At 56.7% G+C, this 11,142-nt stretch overlaps 1 protein-coding gene across 1 annotated transcript; it reads right to left on the reverse strand.

Moving 5' to 3' along the window:
• Positions 1-1,514: 1,514 nt before the first annotated feature.
• On the reverse strand, positions 1,515-9,662 carry KPTN (kaptin, actin binding protein). Its single transcript, XM_012761557.2, has 12 exons — positions 9,346-9,662; positions 8,934-9,016; positions 8,728-8,812; positions 8,591-8,645; positions 7,318-7,393; positions 7,116-7,189; positions 6,618-6,727; positions 6,431-6,508; positions 5,227-5,302; positions 4,234-4,369; positions 3,957-4,139; positions 1,515-1,956 (listed from the first exon to the last, which is right to left on the reverse strand). Exons 1-12 carry the CDS (start codon positions 9,566-9,568, stop codon positions 1,825-1,827), a joined length of 1,311 nt encoding a protein of 436 aa, XP_012617011.2. The 5' UTR covers positions 9,569-9,662; the 3' UTR covers positions 1,515-1,824.
• Between the last annotated feature and the right edge of the window lie 1,480 nt (positions 9,663-11,142).

Here is an 11,142-nt window from a genome sequence, read left to right on the forward strand (position 1 = left end):
GAGTGTAGCTGCAGACTCCACATCCTTCCTAGACACACCGGACGCTGCCCCAGGTTGAAGACTGCGCAAGAAGCGGACTGCAAAAGCCCAAGCAGGGGGCCCAGGCCTGCTAGCACTCACCTCTCGAGGGTGCCAACCTGCCCCCAAACCCCACCCCAGGACGGGAGGCGAGGGGGCCCTGCTCGTGCCCACTGCCAGGCCCGGCTGGACAGCCTTGGGCCTGCTGCCAGGGCAGGGAGGCGATCCAGCTCTGGGACTTCCCACGCCTGGACCTGCCTTCTGGGAGAGGAGATGAAGGCAGCAGTGGCTGAGAATTGGTGGCCTCCTCTGTCCCCCAAAGCCACCCTAGACAGCTGGTGGGTGGGTCTTCATCGTCAGTGCTGGTGGTCAGACTAATGGGTGGACTTACATGGCAGCAGGCAGACAGATGGCCAGAACGACTGTGGTGCCTTGCCACTCTGCGACCCTGTCCTGCCCCTCGGGGAGCCAGTGTCCCACCCAACCCTGCCCTGGGGAGGGAGCAGCCCTGCCCCACCCCTGCTGACTTGGATGCTATTCCTGGCCTTGGTGGGGGCGGGCAGGACTTCTCCCGCCATTCCCAACCTGCCCTGGTGCCCGAGAGGGAAGCCTTGGATTCCTTCTCCTGGCACCACAGAGAACCGCGGCCACAGGCTGGGAAAACCAGCCCCGTCTCCAACTCCCTGGCCGCCCGGTCCCCTGGGCTTTTCAGATGAGGTCTAATGTTAGTACTTCCCAGCGATGGTCTGTCCCTGGGTCCTTTCTGCCTGGGCCTTGCCCGAGGACTCAGCGCTGGGATCTACCCTCAGATCTAGACCTTTCTACGGGGGTCTGGCCCCAGTCCTCCCTGCGGGATCTAATCTCAGCTCTCACCACTACAGTCTAACCTCAGTTCACTTGTTGCAGTCTAACTCAGACCTTCTCTGTGCCTTTTTTTTTTTTTTCTTGAGACAGAGTCTGGCTCTGTTGCCCCGGCTAGAGTGCCGTGACATCAGCCTAGCTCACAGCAACCTCAAACTCCTGGGCTCAAGCGATCCTCCTGCCTCAGCCTCCCGAGTAGCTGGGACTACAGGCATGTGCCACCATGCCTGGCTAATTTTTTCTATATGTTTTTAGCTGGCCGATTAGTTTCTTTCTATTTTTAGTAGAGACGGGGTCTCACTCTTGCTCAGGCTGGTTTTGAACTCCTGGCCTTGAGCGATCCTCCCGCCTCGGCCTCCCAGAGTGCTGGGATTACAGGCGTGAGCCCCCGCGCCCGGCCTTCCCTGTACATTTTACATCGTGGTCTAACTTTAGTCTTTCTGCTAGGGACTCACCCCATTTCTTTCCCCTGAGGTCTAGACTGGGATCTCACCTCTGTCCTATTTTTGGGTCTAACCTTGGATTTCCCCTCCCCCACCCCCCTGCAATTCTCCAATTGTTCTGGGCGAATCCAGCGCCCAACACACAGCACAGCACACAGCAGGCGCTCAACAGATGCTCGCCAAACAAAAGAATGAAGACGGAGGTGAGAGCTTTGTTCCTCTGGACACATAAATAATCGTCAGCTGATGAATTCTCATGGGGAGCGGAGAGGGGTGGGCGGGATCGACGCTGTTTTCAAAGAGGGACATCGAGGCACAGAGAGAGGAGGGGCTAGGCAGGGTCACAGGCGCACTGGGGCAGAGCCAGGCAGGGACTCGCAGCTCCGCCACACTTGGGGGGGTCTGGGGAGAGCATCGTCTCCTTCAGGACACCCCGGTCAGCAGCTAGAGGTGGGGACGCCACGACCTGTCCCCGGTTGCGGAAGACCGGGCGGGTGGGCGCTCAGGAGGCCGGGTTCTCAGCAGGCCCCACCCCGGCCCCAGTCCCTGGCCCCCGTGGTGGCCGCTGTCTCCTCTGCTCCACTTGCTGCCGAAGCCTGGTCAGGAGCAGCTCGGAGGCCTGGATCAGGCTGTGCTGCGGGGGTGACAGGAGGAGAGGGACAGAGCTGAGAAAGAGCTGGGGTGTGGGGGAGAAGGGGACGGGACGCTTCAGAGTTAGGCAACCCCAAAGGCCGGAGCTCAGCGAGGGCGGGAGGACGGAGAGCAGACCGCAGTGTGAAGCCAGGCTGCTGATGGGGCGAAGGGCGGAGCCCCGGGCCACGGCCCTAAGCGAGTTGCCCGCAGGAGGGACAGAGGGGAGACCTAGCAGAAAAGGATCAGTCCACGGGGCAGAGGAGGAGCAGATCAAAGCGGAGAAGAGAGGCCTGTCTCACAGCGTAAGGGACAGGGTCAGAGCCTGTAGGGTCTGAGGTCAGACCTTAATAGAAGGAACAAAGAGGAGTCCCAGCGGTCACGGAAAAATGGCTTGAAATAGAGTGACGAGGGCTGATGTGATGCTAGATCACAGTGGAGGGAAGCCCTGGCTCCCCCAGCTGAACCAGTCTCTTCCTGCAGATCTAACCTATCTGCCTTCTTTTAGGGTCTAAACCTCTCCGCTAGGGTTCTGCCCAGGGGCCCTCAAACTTTTTAAACAGGGGGCCAGTGCACTGTCCCTTAGGCCGTTGGAGAGTGCGGCGCACATTCCACGCATGCGCACTGTGGGCCCGGGACGAGTGGGCTGCTAAGCAGGACAGGCAGCGGCGGCAAAAACACCGGGCGGGCTGGATAAATGTCCTCGGGGGCCGCATGTGGCCCACAGGCCATAGTTTGAGGACGCCTGGTTTAGCCTATGTCCTCTGCATTAGGGTCTAACCTCAGACCTCTCCGTTGGTTTAATCTGAGTCATTTCTGCTGGGGTCTAACCTCATTCCATTTGACTCCGGGCTAACCTTCGCCCTATCCACTGTGCTGCAACCTCAGACCTTTCCCCTGGAGTCCCACCTGTGTCTTCTCTCCTGAGGTCTAAGCTAGACCATCCTCCTGAGGATCAGAACGTAAAACAGACTCGAGCAAAGAATGCAGAGGAAGCTGCAACTATTAGGCGCCCATAGCAATGACTGAGGCTCGAACCTGTAGGAACCCAGGCTAGACCACACCAAAAAGGATCCTGGGGCCGGAGCAGAGGCAAGGAGAAGGCAAACGTAAGACCAGGAAACTAAGGCACACCGCAGCCTGCAGGGTGGGACACATGCTATAGTGACAGGGGTCAGAGGTTAGATACAGCCATTGGAGGTTAAACTGCAATGGAGGGGCCAAGTGACTGGCTGGTGTCAGACCATGACAAGGGACACGGCTGGAAGACTGCTGGGGCAGGGTCAGAGGTCAAATGACAGAAGGTTGGACGTTACACCACAGTTCAAGGGCTTGGGCTCAATGGGAAGTTCCGAGGCTAGACCAACATGGGACGTGTTCGAGGCCAGACCACAGCAGAAGGCGGAAGCTGGCTAGAGGAGGATGGGAGGTTAGCGGCCAGGAAAGGGTAAGACGTGTGACTTGGAAGTCAGGAACTCGACAGCAAGTTGGACGTTAGCCACAGCCGGCGCGAAGCCGGTCAAAGATGGAGAACAGGGTCAGCTGTGGGAAAGCGGGGTGAGCCACCGCCTGGGCTGGAAGTCAAGGTCAGACTGCCCCATGAAGGATCAAGGTCAGCCCATGGCAGGGCAGATCCAAGCAAGGCTGGGCCACAGGGAAGCGACAGAATTTGACAAGGCATGAAGAACGAAGGAAAGAATGCAGGAAGGCTCAGGGCAGGCCAGGGGGCCGGGGTGACAGATGCCCCATCCAAACCCCTGCACCAGGCCGGTGCCCCGCCCCCAGCTACCCCCTCGCAGCAGCCTCCCAGAAACGGGTCCCTTGCCTGGGAGGTGGCCTGAAGGTGGGGTTCCTGTGGGATCGGGCTGAGACTCCCCTGGGACCCGTGCTTGCCTGGCCTCTCCCGCTCCCCGTCCCACCTCCCTCCCCCTCGGTAAAGTAGCCAGCAACCCGCCCCCCAACTACAGGCTCTGCTTCCTGGGGCCTGGCCCGGAGCCCGGTTACCTGCAGGATGTGCACGCCCTTCAGGGAGACCACGGCGAGCTCCCGCAGCCCGTCCCCGGTCAGGTCCACGTGTGCCATGGCCAGCAGGGGACTGGAGAAGCTCCGCCGCCACAGCAGGCGGAAGCCACACTCGGCCTCGAGGAGCCCAGACTCTGGGCCCCAGTACTTGTAACAGAGCAGCTCCTGCAGGGGTGAGGGCCGCGGTCACAGGTCACAGGGGTGGATGGGTGGTGGGGAAGGAGATGGGTAGGCAGTGGCTCCGTCCCTCAGGTCCCACCTGTCCGTAGGTGGCCACCAGGACTTCGGGCCGCCCGTCCAAATCCACGTCGGTGACCAGGCCACAGAGGACGCTGTCGAACTGGTCACTGCCAGGCAGGAGAAGCTGGTCCTCAAGGCCCCGGCGGAGCAGGTCCCTGCGGGCCCCCGACGCGGCACAGAGACCGAGGTCAGAACGCAGTGCCCGCCACTCTCAGCGGCACCACGCTGCCTCCCCGCTCAGGTCCTCCCGAAGCCTGGACACCCTCGTCTCCAGTTTGGACGTTGTCACAGACCCAGCAATGGGTCACCCTGTTCTAACTGTTCACCTCGGGGACCATCTTGTTCCCAGACGGAAGCCCACACTGTCCCATCGGGGGATTTAGACACACGTGTCCCCACCAGGGACACCCACGCTGGCCCATGGAGCCTGAAGACCCCGGCCCCAGCGAGGACATCTTCACTGTCCACCCGTGGTGTGCCAGGGCTGGTTCCAACCGGCTCACAGGAGCTGATGGGGACATTTTCAGAAATGTTGGCATCTCGGTGGTGGCTTGAAACCCACCACGGTGGGAGTATTTACACCACAGAAATTGGCGAACACGACAAATCTGGGCTTCTCCCATGCACAGCCAGCAATTAACACTTGTCAGCACACCTAGTCCACCCACTCCAGGGGGTGTGGACATCTCTGTTCCCATGCCAAGGCCACCACGTATTCCCTACAACAGTGGTCCCCAACCTTTTTGGCACCAGGGACCGGTTTCATGGCACACAATCTTTCCATGGGCTGGGAGCGGCTGTAAATACAGATGAAGCTCCGCTCACTCGCCCGCCACTCGCCTCCTGCTGTGCGGCCCGGTCCCTAAAAGATCTAGACCGAAATACTGACAGTCCCTTCCCTGGGTCACAAATATCTTTACTCGCCCAGCCCTGGCTAACCGACCCAAAGGGGCTTGCTGCTGAGAATGCCAAGGTTAAGGCCACGGTGCAAAGGTACAAGGTTAGACCTCACCGATACACCACTGCTGGCTCCAACATGCTGGCCACGAGCACGCTGTACTCTTCCGGCTGGGGCCTGTCCTTGGGCTCTGCAGAAGAAACATGGATGGGGAGGGGAGTTCTGTGGGGACAGGTTCCAGGTGGCTCCTCCTCATACCCCTGTCCCGCTTCAGGGAAAGGAATGCAGGTTAGATCTCAGGAAAAAGACTTGAGTTTGTGCTACAGAGGGAGGGTTAGAGGTTGGATTACAAAAGAAATGACTGAAGTCAGACACCAGGAAGAGAAACAGGTCTTAGACGACAGTTTAAAAAGTCTGAGGTTAGGTCGGGCACGGTGGCTCACGCCTGTAATCCTAGCACTCTGGGAGGCCGAGGTGGGCTGATTGCTCGAGGTCAGGAGTTTGAAACCAGCCTGAGCAAGAGCGAGACCCCGTCTCTACTATAAATAGAAAGAAATTAATTGGCCAAGTAATATATAGAGAGAAAATGAGCTGGGCATGGTGGCGCATGCCTGTAGTCCCAGCTACTTGGGAGGCTGAGGCAGGAGGATTGCTTGAGCCCAGGAGTTGGAGGTTGCTGTGAGCTAGGCTGATGCCATGGCACTCACTTTAGCCTGGACAACAAAGTGAGACTCTGTCTCAAAAAAAAAAGTCTGAGGTTAGACCACATTCAAGGTTAGACAATAGCAAAGTCTAATGTTAGACCATGGTGGGAGGGTCAGGGAATAAACCATAGCAGGGAAATAAGAGCCAAGACCAACCTACTGGACAGAAGATAGACTGTGGGTGGAGGGACGGAGGGCAGGTCAAGGAAATGCCAGCAAAGGACAGACAGGTGACAGTAAAGGAACAGGAGCAGATCAGCAACTGGGGGGACAGGGTGGACCCTGAGTGAGGAGACAGCAGTGAGTCTACAAGGAGAGCCTGGGGTTGGATTGCGGCAAGAGACACAGGAAGGAGGCCGGAGCGGGGAGTAAGTCACAAGCGAGGAGTGAAGGTTGATTACAAATGGCAGAGTGGAGGCTCAACCTTAGGGCACAGGTCTAAGGTTAGACCCAAGTGAGGAGATCAAATGTGCACCCTAATAGAAAAGACGTGGGTTAGACCACATGGGCAAGGAGCTGGAAGTTAAATTCAAATAGGGTGGGAAGAGCCACAGTTCGAGGCTGGAGTAGAGGATGCAGGAAGAAGGGAAGGGGGTGTAAATGTGGGTGCTCACCCTTGGGGTCCGAGAGGCTGAACACGATCACTCGGGAGATGGGGCCGTCCTGCAGGACTGTCCACGTTTGCAAAACCTCTGCGTGGAGAGCAAAGACTCAGGGCCCTGCTCCCCCCTCCCCGTCCCCCGTCAGCCCCTGCCTGGGCCAGCCCCGAACCCCAGCCCAGCCTCGAACCCCAGCCCTCACCTCGACTCTGCTGGTCCACGTGGGCAACGCGGACATAACCACTCTGACAGCCCAGGGCTGAGAGGCGCCGGGATGTGCCAGGGAGGTTGTGGACGTCAAGCCAGAGGACACTGGTGGGTGGGTGGGTGGACAGACAAGACGGAGGGCCGTCCCTGGGCCGCAGCCCCACACCTCTGCCTCTCCAGGGGCACCCACCCTTCCCTGCAGGCCTGGGACCCCGCTGCCTGATTCCTCGGAGGTAACCCCCACCGCCCCATTTCTCGGGGACAATTCCCACCCCCTGATTACTGAGTCCGCCTCCTGTTTCTTCACGGGGGTCACCCCGCTGATCAATTTCTCTGAAGTCCTGCCACGGCCTGATTTTTCTGAGCTCATCACCATTGCCCAGTTTCTCTAAGCTCATCTCCCCCCTCTGCTGTCCCTGAGGTCACTCCACCGCCTGATTTCTCTGAGGTTGCCGCCCTGGTCCCCGCTGGTCTTTGTTAGGGTCTCTCCTACCTACTGGTCAGGTTCGTGAGCTCCGGGAAGAGGTTTTCCACGGGCTGTTCCTCAAACTGATGCAGCCCCTCGTTCTGGTAGAAGCAAGACCCACCGCACCCCACCTAAAGTCAGCAGCCAGCCTCATGCGCACACCCCAACACCAGCCTGCGGTGACACCCCCACCCCCAGGGCTCTCCCCAGCACGTCCCCCACCCCTCACCTCCTTGTAGAGATGAATGGCCGGGTCATTCCCACTCAGGAGAAACACGGTCTCTAGTTGATCCCCGTCCTGAACCCTGAAAGCAGAGAAATCTAGAATCCTGATATGGTAGAATCTGAGTGTGATAGACTCCATGTTTTGGGGCCATCCTCTTGTAAGAACCCTTGCCTCTGAAAACCCTAACATTCTGGGATCCAGACATGGGACCTGGGACTAGAATCTCAGGGTTCCAGCTCCTAAGTACTCTATCTCCTTGAAATGCAGAAATCTGGAACCCCAGTATTCTAGAAGTTCTAGTTTGAAATACTAGAACTTTTAGAATTTGCCATCATGATGATATTCAGACTTATGGAACAGAAGGACATCCAAATCCTAGCATCTAGAACATTAGTGCACTAGAATCTTCAGTTTCTGGAAAAACTCTCATCTGCTAGAACAGAGGTAGGCCAACTATGACCTGCAGATCAAATCCAACCCCAACCCCTGAACACAGCCACGCCCATTCACTTACAGACTGTCAATGGCTGCTTTCTTGCTACAGTGGCAGAGTTGGGAAGTTGTGGCAGAGACCGGCTCTCAAACCCTAATATTTACTGAGCCTTTATACAAAATAGCTTCCCAATCCCTGTGCTAGACCATCAGTGTTCTCCAATGGAACGTGGAGCTCTAGAATGGAACCCATGTACTTTGGGATTCTTGGACCTTGGTATTCTAGATGGTCTCTATTCTATCTCCTTGATTTATGGGAAATTTAGGACTTTATCATTATATAATCTCAGAAGATCCTGGCTTCTATCCAACTGTAAAATGTTCAAATCTTAGAATCTTAGAGCTTCCAACTCTAGAAAGCTTAGCCTCTCTGATCTTGGAATGTCAGAATCTGGAAGATGAGAACCTGGGAATTCTAGACGTTGGGAACACAAGTGCTCAATGAACTCAGACTGGTTCAGGAATGGCAAAGTCTGGTCCACGGCCACCTTAAAAGCATGATGCTCTAAAAGACGAAAGTAGATTGTCTATGGGCAGGACTGCAGGCTCCAGTTAGCCTCACACACACTGCCCCCCGTGTTACACTTGTGCCTGCCCACCCTCACGTCACCTCTCCTGCCCCTAAAGGCATTTTAGTTTTCAATCCCTAATCCAGTAACAACCCCTTTATTTTCCAGATGGAGAAACAGACTCTGTAGATTAATCCGTAAGTAAGAAAGGGGTCTGAGAACCCAGGGCTCCTCTGCCTAGACGGGGTGGGCATGGGCACCCAGGGGACACTCACTCTGCGTGGCACAGCTGGAAAGGAGTGAACTGGAGCTCCAGGTTCAGGCAGCTCTCTGTAGGGGGGACACAGGCAGATGGGTGCAGGGGACGTGCTGGGCCCCCTCCCACAGTCCTTCCCTCCAGGCCAACACTCACGGGCAATGGAGTCAAGGTTGTACTCAGAGCCAGGCTCGTAGTCGCAGTAAATGTTAAGGAAGGGGCTGCCCTTGTCCCCCGAATCCTGGTGGGGGAAACCAGCCTCAGGAAAGGGTAGGGGCCGCAGGAGGGATCTGGGGCGGGCTCGGCGGGAGCCACCATGTGTGCGGAGGAGGGAGAGGGGAGGTGGAGGGAGCTCTGGGTACCTTGATGAACGTGATCCCCACAACCAGGCCCCGCTTTGGGGGCGACTTGTTGAAGGTGTCGATGGAGACGATCTCTGCATCCACTAGGAGGGGAGAGTTCAAAGTTCAGGTTTCAGGCACACTTGTGACCCTAGCATGTCCAGTAACGGTGAGCTCTGACCACTGCAATTATCATGACCTCTGGGTCCTAGTGAGTCCTGGTCACCACCGCCGTGACCTCTGAACCCTGTGTACCAGGGATCTTGACCTCTAGGTCTGAGGAATCCTGAAACACTAACCACTCCCAGACCCGCTGCTCCCGCCTCCTGACCCCAATGACTATCAGCTTGGACTCCTTTCAATCTCCCTGCTCCCACTCTCCCATCACGGTGACCCCGCGTTCCAGGTCCCCCGGGCCCACGGCGCCACGCACCGGGGATATAGTTGAACTGCAGCTCTTTGGCCACCGGCCGGATTTTCTGTCGGAGGTCTTGGTAGCGGAAGCCGAGTACTTTGCCTTTAAGGGTGGCGGCCAGCAGCTCCCCGCGCCCGCCGGCACCACCTGCCAGCCCGTACACATTGCTCTGCGACGAGAAGCGCGTGAAGCTGTCCTCGCGCAGCGGGCAAGGCTCTGCGGCCACAGCCGCCTCCCCCATCACGCCCCTCAGCCACTCACCCACTCTGCCGGCCCGCGCTGCAACCCGCCTCACCCCACCCACGGCTCTTGAAACGACCAGAACCACTGGGTACCCGCCCGCTGCGCAGACTGATGACGTAGAGAAGCTGCCGTCGCTGCCCTTTACAAAGATGGCGGCCAGCCCGCCTGCCCGGGCCTCCTCCTAGATTTCGCCTCCCTGCGCCTGCGTACTAGTCCCCGTTCCATTTCAGGGCCTGGGAAGGGGCTGCCCTGAGGAGACTGTGACCAGAGAGGCGAGGCCCTCGCGGTGTGCTGTGTGGAAGGTAGACTCATCATCAGAAAACTTAATATTGCCCTTAAGTACAGGAACTACTATAATCGCGTTCCATCTAACGATTTATTCAAAACTCACAAGGACTGTAATCCTAGCACTCTGGGAGGCCAAGGCCGAAGATTGTTTGAGCTCAGGAGTTCGAGACCAGCCTGAGCAAGAGCGAGACCCCATCTCTACTAAAAATAGAAATAAATTGGCCATCTAATATATATAGAAAAAATTAGCCGGGCATGGTGGCGCGTGCCTGTAGTCCCAGCTACTCGGGAGGCTGAGGCAGCAGGATCGCTTGAGCCCAGGAGTTTGAGGTTGCTGTGAGCTAGGCTGATGCTATGGCACTCACTCTAGCCTGGGCAACAAAGTGAGACTCTGTCTCAAAAAAAAAAAAAAAAAAAAAAAAGAAATGACAAAATAAATCTTAAAAAAAAAATGTGTGCCAAAAATCACAAGTATAATATGCGCCAGGCCCCTGGGACACTGGTACATAAGAGAAAGCAAATGGAAAGTTCTCAAGGCAGATTGGATCTGGAAGGTGGTGAAGAGGGAGGTGATGATTCCAGATGTCTGGATTTGGTGAAGAAAAGCTCGAGAGCAGCTCGTGGTCTACATTCCCAGGTACTGGCACATAGTAGGTGCTTAGCGAACATTAGCTGACGCAATGGAATGTGGGTCTAGTTCGGCCACTTCTGAGGTATGTTTTCCTCAGGCTTCTTCTAACCTTCATGGTAACATATAAACCACGTTCACTTAATATTTGTTGAGTGAATAAGCAAATGAACGTATGGGTTGAGAAGGAAAGAATCATCGTCCTGTTCAGAGGTTTCCAACTGTAGCTGCACAACTGACCCACCTATAGAGCTTTTAAAAAAAATAAACGAAAAGGGTTGGGAATTTCAATCAAACCACAGTTAATCAGAGCATGGCCCAAGCTTGATATCACTGGTATCAGTGATTTGAAAGCATAGCCAGGGCTGAGAATGGCTGGTTTTGGTCACTAATGGCAGAGACAGGTTCTGACGCTGCCCTTCAGCCAGCACCCACGGCAGACACTGGCGATCATTCTAGCTCTTAGGAGTCTTCACTGCAGGAGGAGCTGAAGGAGACAGAGGACCGGACAGGGTGTCAGGGACAGGCTGCCTTTTGTCGAACCTGGAGGGAAACCTGACCTCGCCCACACCTCCTCCAGGCAGCCCTCCCGGGCTGCAGCACCTCTTCAGTAGCCGGCCCTGGTTTCCCCGGCAGCCTCTCTTCTGTGTGATGCT

Source organism: Microcebus murinus, chromosome 16, assembly GCF_040939455.1.
Source record: "Microcebus murinus isolate Inina chromosome 16, M.murinus_Inina_mat1.0, whole genome shotgun sequence".
Classification (NCBI taxonomy): Eukaryota; Metazoa; Chordata; class Mammalia; order Primates; family Cheirogaleidae; genus Microcebus; species Microcebus murinus.